Source organism: Bacillus rossius, chromosome 12 (assembly GCF_032445375.1).
Source record: "Bacillus rossius redtenbacheri isolate Brsri chromosome 12, Brsri_v3, whole genome shotgun sequence".
Classification (NCBI taxonomy): Eukaryota; Metazoa; Arthropoda; class Insecta; order Phasmatodea; family Bacillidae; genus Bacillus; species Bacillus rossius.
In genome coordinates, this window is record NC_086339.1 from 44,311,501 (window position 1) to 44,331,146 (window position 19,646).

General features: G+C 46.2%; 1 protein-coding gene across 7 annotated transcripts in view; it reads left to right on the top strand.

The window, feature by feature from the left end:
- The window catches only part of LOC134537890 (zinc finger protein OZF-like), a 30,433-nt gene that overhangs the window by 3,054 nt on the left and 7,733 nt on the right, over positions 1 to 19,646 (top strand). For all 7 annotated transcript variants that reach the window (XM_063378807.1, XM_063378804.1, XM_063378806.1 and 4 more), the window contains 5 exons: positions 4,662 to 4,822; positions 5,963 to 6,022; positions 6,100 to 6,156; positions 8,345 to 8,404; positions 8,482 to 8,538. In XM_063378807.1, coding sequence (XP_063234877.1) covers positions 4,811 to 4,822; positions 5,963 to 6,022; positions 6,100 to 6,156; positions 8,345 to 8,404; positions 8,482 to 8,538 — 246 coding nt within the window. In that variant the 5' untranslated portion in view covers positions 4,662 to 4,810. The remainder of the gene's footprint in view (positions 1 to 4,661; positions 4,823 to 5,962; positions 6,023 to 6,099; positions 6,157 to 8,344; positions 8,405 to 8,481; positions 8,539 to 19,646) is intronic.

Here is a 19,646-nt window from a genome sequence, read left to right on the forward strand (position 1 = left end):
ACCCTGCAGCACCCTCCAACACCCTCAGCATCCTCCTACACCCTCCAACACCCTCAAATACCCTCCATCACCCTGCAGCACCCTGCAGAACATTCCAAAACCCTCTAACACCCTCCAACACCCTCAAAGACCCTGCAGCACCCTCAAACACCCTCCAGCACTCTCCAACACCATCAAAAACACTCCAACAGCCTCCTGCACCCTCCGGCACCCTCCGACACCCTCCGACAACCTCTGTACCCTCAGACACCCTCCAGCACCTTCCAACACCCTCCAGCACCCTCCAGCACTCTCCAGCACCCTCCAACACCCTCCAACACCCTCCAACACCCTGCAGCACCCTCCAGCACTCTCCAACACCCTCCAACACTCTCCAACAGCCTCCTGCACCCTCCAGCACCCTCCAGCACTCTCCAGCACCCTCCAACACCCTCCAACACCCTGCAGTACCCTGCAGAACTCTCCAGAACTCTCCAACACCCTCCAGCACCCTCCTGCACCCTCCAACACCCTCCAGCACCCTCCAACACCCTCCAGCACCCTCCAACACCCTCCAGCACACTCCATCACCCTCCATCACCCTCCAACACCCTCCAACACCCTCCAGCAACCTCAGCACCCTCCAACACCATCCAGCACCCACCAGCACTCTCCAACACCTTCCAACACTCTCCAACACACTGCAGCACCCGGCAGCACCCTCCAACAACCTCCAACAACCTCCAACACCCTCCAACACCTTCCAGCACCCTCCAGCACACTGCAGCACCCTCCAACATCCTCCAACACCCTCCAAAACCCTCCAGCACCCTCCTACACCCTCCGACACCCTCAAATACCCTCCAACACTCTCCAGCACTCTACAGCACCCTCCAACACCCTGGAACACTCTCCAACACTCTCCAACACCCTCCAACACACTCCAGCACCCTCCAGCACACTCCAGCACGCTCCAACACCCTCCAGCATCCTCCAACACCCTCCTTTACCCTCCAACGCACTCAAATACCCTCCGACACTCTCCAGCACCCTGCAGCACCCTCCAACACCCTCCAATAACCTTTAACACTCTCCAACACCCTCCAACACCCTCCAACACCCTCCAGCACCCTCCAACACCCTCCAACACCCTCCAACACCCTCCAACACCCTCCAACACTCTCCAACACTCCAACACCCTGAGCCACCCTCCGGCACCCTCCGACACCCTCCGACAACCTCTGTACCCTCAGACACCCTCCAGCACCTTCCAACACCCTCCAGCACCCTGCAGCACCCTCCAGCACCCTCCAAAACCCTCCAGCACCCTCCTACATCCTCCAGCACCCTGCAGCACCCTCCAGCACCCTGCAGCACCCTCCAACGCACTCCAACACCCTCCAACGCCCTCCAACACCCTCCAACACCATAAGCACCCTCCAGCACCCTGCAGCACCCTCCAACACCCTCAGCATCCTCCTACACCCTCCAACACCCTCAAATACCCTCCATCACCCTGCAGCACCCTGCAGAACATTCCAAAACCCTCTAACACCCTCCAACACCCTCAAAGACCCTGCAGCACCCTGCAGCACCCTCAAACACCCTCCAGCACTCTCCAACACCATCAAAAACACTCCAACAGCCTCCTGCACTCTCCAGCACCCTCCAACACTCTCCAACACCCACCAACACCCTCCAACACACTCCAACACACTCCAGCACACTCCAGCACACTCCAGCACCCTCCAACACCCTCCAAACTCATCACTGAATAGCCTAGCATGTTTTAATTATGTATGTATTTTTAAAATAATTCTGTGTATTGGTAGTGAAAGCAACCTCCACTGTCATTAAGGCAGGGCAATAACTATTACTCTGAATTATTAAAGCTAATATTAATGTTAAATCAACCAAATAATTGAGAAGAAACCTTTGCTAGTATTAATGATGTGTTAGTCTAAAATATTTGTTGACTATAAAAAGATTACTTTTAAAAACAATGGAAAAGAAATCTTGAGTTTTACAGTGTGAATATTTTTGTTAATACTTGGGTTCATTACAGTTTTTTGTAATTATTTGGATTGAATACATGTTGATGTCCAGGGCTACAACTTCGTTAATTCCTTAAGCCAGACATCTGTGCCGTGCGTTCCCTATCCCCACCCTCCAAGACACTACAACACCCTCCACAAACCTCCACCACCCTCCAAAGGCCTCCAGCACCCTGCAGCACCCTCCAACACCCTCCAACAACCTGCAGCACCCTCCAGCAACCTGCAGCACCCTCCTGCACCCTCCGACACCCTCCGACACTCTCCAACACCCTCCGACACCCTCCGACACCCTCCGACACTCTTTGACACCCTCCGACAACCTCCGTTCCCTCCGACACCCTCCGACAACCTCCGTACCCTCAGACAACCTCCAGCACCCTGCAGCACCCACCAACGCCCTCCAACACCCTCCAACACCCTCCAACACCTTCAGCACTCTCCAGCACCCTCCAACACCCTCCAGCATCCTCCTACAGCCTCCAACACCCTCAAATACCCTCCAACACTCTCCAGCACCCTGCAGCACCCTCCAACACCCTCCAACACCCTCCAACACCCTGCAGCACCCTCCAACACCCTCCAGCACTCTCCAGCACTCTCCAACAACCTCCAACACCCTGCAGCACCCTCCAACACCCTCCAGCACCCTCCTGCACCCTCCAACACCCTCCAGCACACTCCAGCACTCTCCAACAACCTACAACACCCTGCAGCACCCTCCAACACCCTGCAGCACCCTCCAACACCCTCCAGCACCCTCCTGTACCCTCCTCCACCCTCCAACACTATCCAGCAGCCTCCAACACCCTCCAACACCCTCCAACACCCTCCAGCACCCTCCAACACCCTCCAGCACCCTCCAGCAGCCTCCAGCACCCTCCAACACCCTCCAACACCCTCCAACACCCTCCAACACCTTCCAGCACCCACCAGCACTCTCCAACACTCTCCAACACCCTCCAACACTCTCCAACACCCTCCAACACTGCAGCACCCTCCAACACCCTCCAGCACCCTCCAACAACCTCCAACACCCTCTAACAACCTCCAACACCCTCCAACACCCTCCAACACCCTCCAACACCCTCTAACACCCTCCAGCACCCTTAAGCATCCTCATACACACTCCAACACCCTCAAATACCCTCCAATACTCTCCAGCACCCTACAGCACCCTGCAGCACCCTCCAACAACCTCCAACACCCTGCAGCACCCTCCAACACCCTTCCAACACCCTGCAGCACCCTCCCACACCCTCCTGCACCCTCCAGCACCCTCCAGCACACTCCAGCACTCTCCAGCACTCTCCAGCACTCTCCAACACTCTTCAACACTCTCCAACACCCTCCAATACCCTCCAACACTCTCCAACACCCTCCAACACTCTCCAACACCCTCCAGCACCCTCCAATTCTCTCCAACACTCTCCAACACCCTCCAGCACCCTCCAATACCCTCCAACACCCTCCAACACTCTCCAACACCCTCCAGCACCCTCCAATTCCCTCCAACACTCTCCAACACCCTCCAGCACCCTTCAGCACCCTCTAGCACCCTCTAGCACCCTGCAGCACCCACCAACACCCTCCAACACTCTCCAGCACCCTCCAGCACCCTCCAGCACCCTCCAACACCCTCCAACACCCTCCAACACCCTCCAACACTCTCCAACACCCTCCAACACTCTCCAATACCCTCCGGCACCCTCCGACACCATCGACACCCACCGACACCATCGACACCCTCCGACACTCTTTGACACCCTCCGACAACCTCCGTACCCTCCGACAACCTCCGTACCCTCCGACAACCTTCGTACCCTCCGACACCCTCCAGCACTCTGCAGCATCCTGCAGCACCCTCCAACCTCCTCCAACACCCTTTAACACCCTTTAACACCCTTTAACACCCTCCAACACTCTCCAACACTCTCCAACACTCTCCAACACTCTCCAACACTCTCCAACACTTTCCAACACCCTCCAACACCCTCCAACACATTCAACACCCTCCAACACCCTCCAACACCCTTCTACACTCTCCAACACCCTCCACCACCCTCCAACACCCTCCGACAACCTCCGTACCCTCCGACACCCTCCAGCACCATCCAGCACCCTCAGCACCCTCAGCACCCTGCAGCACCCTTCAGCACCCTCCAACACCATCAACACCCTCCAGCACCCTCCAACACTCTCCAACACCCTCCAACACCCTCCAACACCCTCCAACACCCTCTAACACCCTCCAGCATCCTCCAACACCCTCCAACACCTTCCAACAGCCTCTATGACTGCCACGTAGCCGTGTGTGCACGTGTTTCGCTCCTCAGCGCAGGAGGCTTGTGTAGAGTTGTGCCATGTACTCCATAATATTTAATTATATAATTAATGACATAAATGATCATTCATTTTACTTTTTAATTTCACACCTCAAGTTTCAAACTTTGCCAGATTAGTATATTTACAGAGTAGCACTATGTGCAAACATTTAGAAAAACCACCTTTATTTGAACTATTATTTTTCAACTTTAAAATTAAACATGCAACTATATATGCTCCAGATATTTGTAATTTAATCAGCAAAATATTGAAGGGTTTGTATTTTTTTTTTGTTTTGAAAAGTTTGCGAACAAGACCGAATGGTCATTTGGGATACTTCCCGTGCAGCAATGACACCATATCACCCCAGACTCGCTAGATCGTCACCAGGAGTAGGACGCAGTATCATCACACCTCGAGGACAATACCGTTTCCTGATCTGATCAAGTAACATGGCAGAATGGGTAAGAAATTAAAAACATTTTTCTTTATTATTGAGACCTACTCTGGGTGGTTGACTGTTTATCTTAAAAATTGTTATTTTGCTTGCAATCTTTGATATCATCAACAAACTAACTTTATCCAGTCCAGGTGACCAGGGGCGTAGCCAGGGGGGGGAAGTTAGGGTTTAAATCCCCTCCCCCCCTTAGCGCCAAATATTTAATTAATTTCTTATTCATCACTGAACCAAATTTTATATTAAAATTAATAATAATTTTACCATTACAATATTTAATTTTGAGAACCGAAAACTGCTAAAATAGCACTATTTTACACCTTAAAATCCAAATTTTCCCGGGGGAGGACCCCTGGACCCAACTGCTTTATCATGGGGGGGGGGGGGGGGGGAGCCATGCTTATTAACACCCCCCCATACACAAATCCTGGCTACGCCACTGCTGGTGACCACCACATGGCATTGACTTTTATCCTCAGTAACATTCTTTAATGAATGTTTTAGTTCAGTAATTCTGGTCTAACAATTATGGCAATCTTCCCATAATTCCGGCCAACTGCTTTCGAACGACCATACACAAACCATCGAGAGTGGGGGAAGAATCTAGCCTAGCATACACCAGGGTCACGTCACTGAACTGTAATTCAGTGTTTTAGCTGTGTGTCCACGTGTCCATCCACACGGTGGCACCTCAGTTTTTATGATGAATATGTATCTGTAATCATTAATAATGCACATTCCCCTGATGTCGTGCATATTTCCGATATGTATTTTAATGAGTTTTAGTTTTTAACTCATGTGTCCCATAGGTTAATGTATTAGTGTTCCTATTACCCTCTACAACATTCTTAATTCATCAGTCACTTTCATTCTATTTTGTATGCCAAAAATTTCACTAATATAAATAGTTGAATATCTAACAAATAATTTTTCATAAAAAAAATCTTTAGAAACATACACCAAAATCAGTGTTCCTAAATAGGTATTGTGATTTTTATGTGTAAATGCTCTTGATGCTGTTTAGATTGATTAAATGTACTCTACAGACCCTGTATTGGCACTGTAATGAACAATATGCAGATGATGTGTTATAATATAAATGCACAAGGTGTTGTTTACTGCTTGTAACTGGTGTTGCTTGTTGCAGGAGGAGATGGAACAGAAGCCAGTGGTTGAGATGGAGTTTGTCAAGGTGGACAGCATCAAGGTACAGTAGCCTGCAAGTGTGTGTAGCTGCTGTCTCCTTGTACCAGAGCAGTCTTCTCCACTGTGGTTGTGTTGCAGGAGGAGGTCGAGGAAGAGACTCCACTGGCTGGCGTCCAACCAGCTGCTGTGTGGCAGGTGAGTCGTGGTTTCACTCTGTCTCGGTCACAATGCCAGGCTGTCTCTCTTCGTAGCAGCCACAGTGAATACTGATAGACAGTATAGTATATCAACCATTTCAACTCCCGATTGAGGCAGTCCTCTCATATTAAAATTCCTGTAATAATTGGTTTTTGAGTGTGGCTCTCCACTGTATAAAAGGAGTGAAATAGAAAATTGCATATGCCAAACTAAAATTATAAAAAAGTTCATGGATTTAAGATTAAAACCAGGGAAATAAACAAGAAATTATGCCAAACTTTTATATATCTATATATTTGCATCAAAAGGTTGAACTAAGTGATAGCAGTAATGATTCAAACTTGTATCAATTTTTTTTTGTTTTGAATTATGTTTTATTGTTTAATTTTTTTTGCCTGCTATTTTTGTGAGAATCATGTGGTTGCGTTAAGTTTTGTTTGATATTCCAGTCGTGAATACCTGCTGTTACAGCCCGACACTCGCTACAGGTCAACTGTCCCTCCTTGAATGTGAAGGATTCCGCTTAGTTAGTGCACAGTAGAAGTTTGATAGCTCGGCAGTTCACGCACCATCCCCCGTCACGTGCATTTCCCGTACATTTCAAAAATTCAGCCGTGAATGATGTTACTTTGCCCGGTTCAAGGCACACACACGTGTCTGACCATGTGGCCCCTGTTAGTCTGTCCACATGTCGTGGCTGTGTACACTTTGCACGATACATCCCACTCAGGTCCACAGAGGCACTTGTGTCAAATGTAAGTCCCTTGAACTCAGATATACTAGTTGCACACGCGTATGCGCAGCACAGTACCTGTTTTGCAGACAGCTGCGGAATTCTTGGAAAATCCGTGGGCACCCTGGCCACGTGACCTCGTTCCGTCGCACAACCGCACAACTCACACGTTCCGTTTCTCCCGGCCAGGTTTGTGTTGCCTAGCCCCACGCTCTTGGGCGACACTTGTCGTGGGTCGGCATACGTGTAGACCTAGGGCGCCACCACGTGGATGGGCACGTGGACCCGGCTACCGACTCTGTCCCAGGGCCGTGACGTGACCCATGTGGAGCTAGGCTCGACTCCCCCTGCTAGCACTCAGCGGCGAGCATGCTATGTTGCCAGCGAAGACGACTGCTTGTGCCCCACACACCTCGCGTCTCTGTACTGGAAAGCTCGTGGTTGAGAATTGAATGCAACGAGTCGGGTGAATATTAAGTTTTATTGCCGTCCACGCGTACAATGACAATACGTACAAAAAACAGCACGTAGTCCAGCTTTCATGCTGACCAGGACACCGCGTGGACTGGCCCCGAAAGTGCAAGCTCGCTGAATAATACAAAACGCTCCAGGGAGCTTTAATTGGTTAAGTTACACAGTCTGCTGCCGGGGTAGGCCTTGAAGGTTAATAAAAAAGGGTTTAAAAGCAGTTACAATGGCAGATGATAACGGATCAGTTGAGAGCAATAGTTGAAGTTGACGAGGTGCTGAGATGCGTCCTACCCCGCTCGGCGAACGGAAGAGACTGCCCGGGCCCCGGGTGTCCTGGCTGCAGGAAGTGCTGAACTTACCGTTAGTAAATTAATATTAAAGACAGTTAAACATAACATATTAAAACCCTTAAAAAATTACGTGTTAATTTAGACTTAAGTATCACGTATTACAGGTATTTAAGAATTAGGTTATTTAAAAACATGCAGTCTCCACCGCTCCAGTTAGGGTGGGCACCGCACACACGCACTTGTTGGCGTGAGGCTTGAAACAGAGGGTGTCGGTGAGAGGAGAGGGGGTCGGCAGTGGCGTGAGGCACACAGGGCTTAGGCAGGTGTAGCCCTGGTCGACGTCAAACTTATATGTCCCATTAAAATTCTTATTATCCTGTACAACATTTTTGATTCATCAGTCATGTCTTTCTATTCTATATGCCGAATATTTTCCTATATATAAATAGTTAAATAAATAAAAAATAATTTTTCATAAATAAAGTTTCCTTTAGAAACATACACCAAAATCAGTGTCCCTAAATATTGTGATGTTTATGTGTAAATACTCTTGATGCTGTATAGAGTGATTAAATGTGCTCTGCAGCGCCAGTATTATCACTGCAATAAAGTATTAGTAGAGGATGTGTTATAAATGCCTGGTGTAACAAACAGGTTGTTTACTGCTTGTAACTGGTGTTGTTTGTTGCAGGAGGAGATGGAACAGAAGCCAGTGGTTGAGATGGAGTTTGTGAAGGTGGACAGCATCAAGGTACAGTAGCCTGCAAGTGTGTGTAGCTGCTGTCTCCTTGTACCAGAGCAGTCTTCTCCACTGTGGTTGTGTTGCAGGAGGAGGTCGAGGAAGAGACTCCACTGGCTGGCGTCCAACCAGCTGCTGTGTGGCAGGTGAGTCGTGGTTTCACACTGTCTCGGTCACAATGCCAGGCTGTCTCTCTTCGTAGCAGCCACAGTGAATACTGGTAGACAGTATATCAACCATTTCAACTCCTGATTCGAGACAGTCCTGCCATATTAAAATTCCTGTAATATTTGAATGTTGAGTGTGGCTGTCCACTGTTGAAATGCCCCTTGTGCCACAAAATTATATCATTTTAATTTGATAATAAAAAAACCTTGGAAACTGCTGGGTTCAAAAATATTGAGGAAATTAAAGTTATTAACCAGAGGGGGCAAAGGTGGTGAACAAGACAAATTTCATAATCCCTGCACACAAGCAACTTGGGAGTTAGTGGATTGTTAATAAGAATAAGGTATTTGATAAATAAATACACTACATAAGTAGCTTGGTCTATAGGATTCCCTGGTTTATTATGAAGAGGTTTTGTTTTCGCATTGTTTCGATATGACAATAAAGATCTTAGTAAGTAACAAAACTAAGGCTGGCCTGAAATTATTTAAAACAATTTATATTATATCAATTAAACATTGTCACAGAACAAAAATTTAAATATTTCACCCTCTTAGCTTCTTTCGATGATTGCATAAATAACAGTCTCATGAATTTGACATATTCTCGTTGATTAAGTTCTTAAGGCACTGTTCGCTGGTATGTATTTAATTAATTTAGTTCATTATATGCAAGTGGAAAATATATTGCTCATATCACCCGGGTGTTCAAAGTATGACGTCGGGCTGGGATAAACTCTCTTCTTAAGGGGACTCGGAGCTCGAGGTCCCGAAGAACATGCGGGGAGCAATTTGTCTCCCCAGCACTTGGACCCTGTCTGAAACACAAGTCAAATTCAAAACGTTTTAGACCTGCTTCCAGACAGTCAAACACAGTCAGCGCGAAAGGCCAACAAACGGGAATTCAGGGAGGAAAAAAATCGAAGTCACTCACCAAACAGGGTGTAGCTCCAGGGCTCAGGAGGTGTCTCGCGCCGACATCAGGATGGCGCGGACCGAGAAATCTGCGGAAGACCCGGCAGAAATATAATTTTTAGTAAAATAAAAAAATAAAAAAATAATAAAATTTAACTAAAACATGACTTTTTCTAATGACTACTTCTGACTGGCTACTGTACAACTGGGATCACATCCCACAAGACAGCTGACTACATTCTTAATAGAAAGCTTCTCCGTCGTAGCCGCGACAAGAGACGGAGAGAAGTTCTGCCCGACATGCTGCGCGGTTAGTAGCCAATGTCAGAGTCCTCTCATGGAGGACCACGCTCCTAATTAAAACGGGCGCTAAGGCCCTAGGGCAAAGGAGGGGGAAGGTTCGGTTCTAGGCCGAAAATTTCCGAAGGAGTCCGAGGCGGTCGTGACAACAACACGACATGCGCACTCTCTACCGGCGGTAACAGCAAGCTACAAAGAATCGACTATAACTGGACGCGACTAGAAAGCATAGGGGCTAACGGCGCCGCGGAGCAGCTCTCTAGCGGTGTAAAGGGGAACTAACGGAGGCGGTGAACTGAACCGCCGCCAGGTGTCACTGGCATTATCTCTGCTCGCTGGCCACCAGGGCCGAAGTTACTGTTTCTGCCGCTAGATGTCGTGGGTGGGCTCTTTAGGGCAAGGGAGAATGTCCTTGGAGTAGGCCACCGTCTTGGCTAGGTTCACGTCAGGTCACTGCTCCTAGGCTAATTTCTCAGAACTAAGTGGGGGGAGAGAGAGGGGAGGGTGGACAGAAAACGCCACTAGGCTGGGAACAGAGGTCCACTGGAGACTTGTTCGTGCCGAGACTCGCTACTCTCAGCAGGCCTCAAAGAAGTAGCAGCTTGCAGGCCAGAAGCTGCTCTATGCGATTTTAGTCATGCAGGGAATTAATATTACAAACCTGAGACGTAACTGCAGGCGAGAGAAATTTTAACCGGGCTGCCCACGTCCACATTAGACTAGCAAAATATCAGATAGGTCCCGGAGAAAGGAGCTTCGGTCCACTGGCACAAAGTTTAAGTACGTAGAGTACACCAGCCTAGCAAAGTGTAAATCGCCCTTTTAGTAACCAGATAAATTGAAAAAATAAAATTTTCCAAAAATAATTTATAATTATAATAAAAATTTAAAAAAGGTGTCAAAATGCCTAATTTCTGGCACATACTCCCCCCCTTGAATGTGGAGCATATAGGGAAAATAAAAAAAACAACACTTACACTCTTTAGTAAAACTAGTACCAGGTTCGTCTGTATCCTACTACTTATATTCTAACACCTTTGAAACGCGTCCGCCTCTCAGGCACAACATTATCAATAATCCTTAAACAAACTTATTAACTAAGTTCTTATTAACTAAGTGGCTACTTAAAACTAATACTACTTAATGTTAGCATTCTTATTTCTAGTACCATGGATTTGTAAGACCTTGCGGTTTCTGGCATGCCTAATATTAGAGAGTCCCCTATGTTAGGGGAAAGAAAGTAAACACATCTACTTTAAGTCAGCCTGTGTTTTCTTTAGATGGGAGATGTGCGCTCTGGTCACGAATTCTCCCGAACTTGGGTCAGCTAGGCTAACCGTAACTGGCGTTAAAAATCGCCGTATTTGTAAGGGACCTCTCCAGCGGTACGCCTGCTTGGCGGAAAACTTATCCACTGCCTTGCTGAGTTGGTGTTCCTTACAAAGCACAAAATCGCCTACCCTGTAAGGGTTAGGAGATCGGTTTTCATTGTACATATTTCCTTTTTCTGCTCTCATGAGCCAGATTAAGATTCTTACGAGCTCTTCTCCAAATCTCCCGGATGTCTTTCGGATCATCGGGCAACAGGTCATTTAAGGACCAAATTTTTGAAAGAGGGGTATTAGGTCGGTAAGTGAACATGAGTTCGAAAGGAGTACTTTTGTGTCCTTCGTGATGTGCATAATTAAAGGCCATTTGCAGCCACACCAAATTCGAAGCCCATTTATTCTGCTCCTGCGCATGGTAAGCTATTAGAGCAGACCGGAGATTGCAGTTGAATCTCTCAGCATGCGAGGGCTGTGGATAATAAGGCGAGGTTGTGACGTGCAGGATGCCATGTGAGAAGCACATATTCTTGAAAATCCTAGCCGTGAACTGGGTTGCATTGTCTGACACTACTATAGACAGGACTCCCGACGTCTTGAAGACCTCATTACGTAGCGCGGATACAGTGTTTTCTGCGGTGGCTTTTCGCATCGGGATGAGCCAGACAAATTTCGTGAAAGCGTCGATACACACCAGCAGCATAGTGTTTCCTGTCCTTGAGCGCGGGAAAGGCCCGACAAAGTCTATAAACATCTTTTGCATGGGGCGCTCGGCCACATCTGAAGTTAAATAACCGAAACAAGTGTTCTGCGCTGGCTTACTCAGCGCAAAGATTTTGCATAGTTTCACCTGCTCGGTGATGTCCTTGTGCATGCCGTCCCACACAAAGTGACGTCGGATAGCCTGAATGGTCTTATATATGCCAAGGTGTGCGCCCACCGGCGAGGTGTGATAATAGTGGAATATCATATCACGCAGATTTTGTGGGAGCACAATTTTGTATGTTTTTGATTGGGGGGTGCGTTTTTGCAACAGCCCCTTAGACATCCTAAAGTATTTTGGTGCTGTTCCTGAACTAAAAAGGTTAATAATGCTGGAAATGTGGGGATCACCTTCCTGCTGGCTCTGTAAATTCTGAAATGCCAATGGAAAATCTGTCAATAGGGCTTGACATAAGAATGGTGTTCCTTCGGGCGGAGTCTGAGTTGGGTTTTCAAACATGCGGGACAGTGTGTCCGCTACTATGTTCTGTGTACCACGAATGTGTTGTATTTGGAACTTCAAAGAGGAAATTTTTGCAATCCACCGCCCGAGTTTCCCTAATTGTTTAGGGTGTGCTAAAAGCCAGGCTAATGCCTGATTATCTGTCTCTAACAGGAATTCCCTGTGTTCTATAAATTGTCGGAATTTGTCAATGCCAAATACCACCGCGAGGCATTCTAATTCGTAGATCGAGGAGGGTTTCCTCTCGGCGTGGGTAAGTGTCCGCGACGCAAACGCAATGGGCTGTCTGCAGCCTTCGACTTCCTGTGACATTACTGCGCCAATAGCCACACTGGACGCATCAGTCTGTAAAATGAAAGGTTTGGTGAAGTCTGCCATGCGGAGTACAGGCGGGGAGGAAATCGCCTGTTTCAGGAAATTAAAAGCTTTTTCTTGTTCCGGACCCCATGTGAAAGGTGTGTTTTTCTTACGCAACGTATTTAGTGGTGCTGCGTGCTCAGCAAAATTAGGAATATATTTTGAGTAAAAATTTGCCATACCAATAAAACGTGAAATACCCTTAGGGTTTGTGGGAGGCGGAAAATCACGAATAGCTTGTGTACGTGAAGGGTCAATGGTGACTCCCTTGCTAGAAACCAAGTGTCTTAGAAAAGACAGTTCTTGGACTGCAAACTTAACCTTTTTTGTGTTGACTGTTAACCCTGCTTTACGAAATCTACTTAGGACTTCCTCTAAATGTTTGATGTGTTCTGCAAATGTTTCTGAATATACGACGACATCGTCTAGATAGTTGTACTCTGTTTTGAATTTTAGATCTCCTAGTATCTGATCCAGGAGTCGAGTTAGTACTTGGGCTCCCGTGGCAAGTCCGAAAGGTACTACTGTGTATTGGTACAAGTTCCAAGGGACACAGAAGGCTGTGATGGGTTTTGAATCCGCAGTAAGGGGAATTTGGTGGTAAGCAGAATTTAGATCAAACACGCTAAAATATCTGGCCTTACTGAACCAATTAAAAGCAGTGTTAAAGTCTGGCAAAGGTATGTTTTGTATGACAATTTTCTCATTAACTTTTCTGTAATCGATTACACATCGTGGTTGATCCTTGCCCTTAGGCACCACAAAGTCTGGGGAACTGTAGGCGGAGGTCGAGGGTTCGATTACACCTTTGTCCAAAAGCTCCTGAACATGATTGCGCATCGTTTGCATCTTAGGACCTAAAAATTGATAAGGATGAGATCTCACTGGTATTTTATCCGCTAACTCAATTTGGTACTCGATTAAATTCGTGCGACCTAGTTTACTAGTCAAGACATCTGGAAAACTGCTGTATAATTTATCAATGTCGGCCCGTTGCTGTGTATTAAGGTGCTCGTGTGAAATGGTGTTTCCCTGATCCAAGATGGCTGCCGTTGGCTTGGCCGGACCCGAAACTATTTCTTCAGGGATCCCACAAGGAATAGGATTACCCATATTGAATTTGAAAACAAAATTCTTAGCCTGAAGATTAATGAGTAGACCTGTCTTGGCAATGAAATCAGACCCGTAGATTAGGACAGTGGCCAGTTGATCAGACACCAAAAATGGGAAATTCCATGAATATAAATCAATTTTCACCTTGATCATAACTGCTAACTTAATATTTAATGGCTGCTCTGACGCTGTAAAGCATTGTAACTTTGTGGTCTCAGTTCTTAGAATTAATTTGCTTTGTTTTAACTTGTTAAACAACTGCCCAGAAATCAGACTGCGCGCTGATCCCGTATCAATTAGTCCACGTACAGTATGTTCGCCAATCGTGGTTACTGCATATGGAATCACTGTGGGAATATTGCCAAAAATTTGGTGGCACTTTCTCTTGCCCTTATTTGTAGGATCAATACACGTCTTACATGAGTATGTGTGCGTTGAATTATCATTTCCCTTATTTTTGTTATTTCTGCTCCTATTGTACTTCCTTTGTTTATGTTTGTGACCTCGCCTGTTACTTTTATTTCTGGGTTCCTTGTTCTTATGATTATTGTTTTTGTGGAATGATTTTTCTTGTGTACTGTCATTACTTTGGGCAAGTTGAACTTCCCATTTATAAGAAAAAATTATAACACTTGAATTTTTCGGTGGCCCTAAATAAGGTGGTTCGGGCCACCGCGTTATGCTTTTTTTGGAGTGTCGTAATTTTGTTTTTTGTTTTTGTGGTAACACTGGGACAGGGAATGTTCGTCTCTTTTACAGAAATCACAATACACATTTTGTTGATATCTACCTTTTGTCCTTGAAGATAAAATTGTATTGCCCTGATGTTTCTGTGCTGCATTCTTATAGTGTGAATTACTGCAGCTCTGTTCCAGTGCTGCTACCTTGTTGACTAGCGAATGTGGCTTGTTTATTTCGCTGAAAATCAGCGTACTCTATGTTTGTGGCATGTACGCAAAGTTTATCTAGCTCAGCATAATTTTGGGGGCGTGCCTGGAACACTGAGTGCGAGCGCTCCGCTGGGTTCAAACCGTCTAGAATCGTACTCACGACCTCTCTCTCGGAAACCTTTAGCCTGAGTACCTGGTTGGCTTCCCGTATGTCAGCAATGTAATTCGGCAAGACTTCATTACGCTGCTGCAAGCGGTTAAACCACTCCAACTGGATGTTTGTGAGTAGCCTACTCGGTATACAAAACTTTAACACGTCTTCATGAAACTCGTCGAAAGTGAGGTCATTCTCAATGGCTGCCATGATACGCTCGCTTAAGGGAGCTTGGGTGTACGGATAAACAATTTCAAAAATTTGTTTGTCGGGAATCCCTCCCTTTTGCCGTAGCTTTAACAAGACTCGAAGAAAATCAATCAGTTTGTGTGCGTCCAGACCCGACGCCTCTGGCAAATCTTTGAGTAGCCTTTCTACAGGATGGGTGATTTTTCCGTAGAAACTGTAGCCAGTTTCTGGGGCTGTCGTGCTCCTCAGTACTTAGTCCTGGGGGTGAGCCGAGGGTACTGCCGGCTGAGGTGAAGGCTGATTTTGCGGTACCGATTGCGACTGAGCCTGTTCCCGGTTCGCAACCGAGGGGCTAATTTGTGGTGGAGTGAGCTGGGGCGTTGTGAGTGGCGGCTGCAAAATACCAGCACTTGGAAGAGGGGTGGTTTGCCATGAAGGAAACAGTGGCTGTAATTGAGCATAAGGATTAAAATAGGCCTGGGCGGTCGGATACGGGAAAATCATATTTGATGGGTATGGTTGCGTCATTTGATGTGAAAAGGTTGGTAATCCCTGTGAAAACGTCACACTAGTGACGGGGTGGGTTGTCACGTGACCCGTTGTAATGATTGTCGCCGCTGTCGTCAAATGCACAGGCGGCTCTGAATGAGTTGTAGATACGGATATTGGTTGATTTGGAAGCGACGTCAGTGGCTGAGAGTCAGGGGCTGCGTCTAGCAACCTTCTAGTTTCAATTTCCTGTGTGTTTACCGTCGCCCGTACCTCTGTCACGTGTCGGGTTGCTCTACCCCCAGGGGCAAGCCAGGAGAGTCCCCTTCCGGGAAGGTGGAGAAATCGATGCCGAGAGCCTGTGCCTCAGCCACATAATGCTGACTGCGTCGTTTGTTTTCCAAAAAGGCTGCTCTCGCCGCTAATTTTGTGTGGAAACCTGCCGTCTGTTGCAAACATCGGTCTATCTCTTTTACATAAATTCCATGGAGAATGTCTGCCGAAAGCTCTTTCAGGTTTTGCAAGCATCGGGTAACATGCTTTAGTCTGACTATATGGCGCTTGACATTGGGTAAATTATCCTCAACATCTAGGTAGCTTACGAAAGCCGATATATCATAAAACTTGGCGCAAGCAAGGTTGAATTCTCCAGTTACATCTAACTCCAAATTCGATATACTAGTGGGCACGCCATCATGAAGGGCGGCTCTAAGTCTCTTCCTGAGGACTTGCACATTGCTACTGGAGGGCAAATTGCGTAGCTGTAACTCATAGGTCAGCTCATCTGACAGCAATAACTCCGGCTTAAACATACTGCTCGGATCTAATTTACTGCTAATTAAAACAAAAATTTATACATACATGTACGATTCAAACGTACACCATAAACACTTCTCTCTTAACAACTATCTTAATTTTAAATACCTCATAAGGCTTCCTATATTAATATAAAATACCAACTAGCCCCATTGCGCGGGGAGTAAGTCACACTTTCAAGGTGGGGGGGTATGTGCCCAAACTTATTTGCGTATAATCCCGCCGTGCTACTCAAATACAATTCACAGCTGCGCGAACTTTCACTCTCAGCTTTACTTGCGCAACCTGTATACGTCGACAGGGGCACTGACCTGCCGCTCGCAAGATCGTCTGTCACGACGGACAGTGGTAGAGGGGTGTGCGGAGGAAAGGGGCAGTGTCGTCTCCCGCAGATTACGGGTTGAGTCGCAGGGAAGAGCGCGCGAAGGGGGGGGGGGGGGGGGACTTAAGCTGAGACGAGAGATAAGACACGTAGGCCTGCTGTCTGGGCGGACGCCGCGAACTCTCGCGCCGCGCGCAGACTAAGTCCCCACGGGACCTTAAAACTCAATATAAATTTTAAAATAGAAAAAGCAATATAACTACATGGTGTACCAGCGATCAGTTCACAATGTTAAAGATACAAAATAACTATCAGAAATAATTAATTAATTAATATATTTTTTTATTATTTTTTTTTATTTTAGGTAGGCCTACTCGACTTAGGTTTGCCTATAGACCAAACCACCTCTGCTACCAATTGATAACGCCCCTCGTGCCTCAAAATTATATCATTTTAATTTGATGATAAAAAAACCTTGGAAACTGCTGGGTAGAAAAGTATTGAGGAAATTAAAGTTATTTACCAGAGGGGGCACAAGGCGGTGAACAAGACAAATTTCATACTCCCTGCACACAAGCAACTTGGGAGTTAGTGGATCGTTAAATAGAATAAAGTACATGATAAATAAATACACTACATAAGTAGCTTGGACTATAGGTTTCCCTGGTTTATTATGAAGAGGTTTTGTTTTCGCATTGTTTCGATATGACAATAAAGATCTTAGTAAGTAACAAAACTAAGGCCGGCCTGAAATTATTTAAAACAATTTATATTATATCAATTAAACATTGTCACAGAACAAAAATTTAAATATTCCACCCTCTTAGCTTCTTTCGATGATTGCATAAATAACAGTCTCATGAATTTGACATATTCTCGTTGATTAAGTTCTTAAGGTACTGTTCGCTGGTATGTATTTAATTAATTTAGTTCATTATATGCAAGTGGAAAATATATTGCTCATATCACCCGGGTGTTCAAAGTATGACGTCGGGCTGGGATAAACTCTCTTCTTAAGAAGACTCGGAGCTCGAGGTCCCGAAGAACATGCGGGGAGCAATTTGTCTCCCCAGCACTTGGACCCTGTCTGAAACACAAGTCAAATTCAAAACGTTTTAGACCTGCTTCCAGACAGTCAAACACAGTCGGCGCGAAAGGCCAACAAACGGGAATTCGGGGAGGAAAAAAATCGAAGTCACTCACCAAACAGGGTGTAGCTCCAGGGCTCAGGAGGTGTCTCGCGCCGACATCAGGATGGCGCGGACCGAGAAATCTGGGGAAGACCCGGCAGAAATAGAATTTTTAGTAAAATAAAAAAATAATAAAATTTAACTAAAACATGACTTTTTCTAATGACTACTTCTGACTGGCTACTGTACAACTGGGATCACATCCCCCAAGAAAGCTGACTACATTCTTAATAGAAAGCTTCTCCGTCATAGCCGCGACAAGAGACGGAGAGAAGTTCTGCCCGACATGCTGCGCGGTTAGTAGCCAATGTCAGAGTCCTCTCACGGAGGACCACGCTCCTAATTAAAATGGGCGCTAAGGCCCTAGGGCAAAGGAGGGGGAAGGTTCGGTTCTAGGCCGAAAATTTCCGAAGGAGTCCGAGGCGGTCGTGACAACAACACGACATGCGCACTCTCTACCGGCGGTAACAGCAAGCTACAAAGAATCGACTATAACTGGACGCGACTAGAAAGCATAGGGGCTAACGGCGCCGCGGAGCAGCTCTCTAGCGGTGTAAAGGGGAACTAACGGAGGCGGTGAACTGAACCGCCGCCAGGTGTCACTGGCATTATCTCTGCTCGCTGGCCACCAGGGCCGAAGTTACTGTTTCTGCCGCTAGATGTCGTGGGTGGGCTCTTTAGGGCAAGGGAGAATGTCCTTGGAGTAGGCCACCGTCTTGGCTAGGTTCACGTCAGGTCACTGCTCCTAGGCTAATTTCTCAGAACTAAGTGGGGGGAGAGAGAGGGGAGGGTGGACAGAAAACGCCACTAGGCTGGGAACAGAGGTCCACTGGAGACTCGTTCGTGCCGAGACTCGCTACTCTCAGCAGGCCTTTAAGAAGTAGCAGCTTGCAGGCCAGAAGCTGCTCTATGCGATTTTAGTCATGCAGGCAATTAATATTACAAACCCGGGACGTGACTGCAGGCGAGAGAAATTTCAACCGGGCTGCCAACGTCCACATTAGACTAGCAAAATATCAGATAGGTCCCTGAGAAAGGAGCTTCGGTCCACTGGCACATAGTTTAATTACGTAGAGTACACCAGCCTAACAAAGTGTTTATCGCCATTTTAGTAACCAGATAAATTGAAAAAATTAAATTTCAGGCGAGGTTAGTTGTTGATAGTGATGATGACTATTTGAGGAATTCTATTGAATATTTGTAGGATGCGATGGAATAATTTATTACTAAATATAAAATGCTTCGCCGTATTCGTCAAAGTTTTATTAAAAATTACATAAAAGTGTATTCACGCTTTTCGATTCTTGTCGAGTCGTGTATTATTATTTGACTTTAATTGATCACGAAGTACATAAACATATGTTATGTATATAAACTTAAATGTTCCTGCTTAAGAATATGTGTAAATAAGTGAATTTTAAAATTGCAAAACGAGGGTTATTATTACCTATAAAATGCATGTTTTCGTGGAAATTGTATCTGAAGTTTTATTCGTTATACAGTGGACATATGCCGGGAATGAAATGCACTTCATACGACTTTAGACGTGGTTCTAATTCAATGAATACAATTGAATGTGAAAATAAATGTTACCCAATTATCCCTTCCCTATCTTACAAACCATTAGGTACTTATTATCTACCTGCCACGCAAGTGCAAAACGAAAATAGCACTGGAATTATTCTGTTTACCATATCCAAGTTTATCCCTTGATCCTATCGGCATGACCCTTTATATGTTGGTCTTGTTTTACATTATACTTGCTGTTTTAATTTAGAATGTTGAAAAATCCTGTACATAAC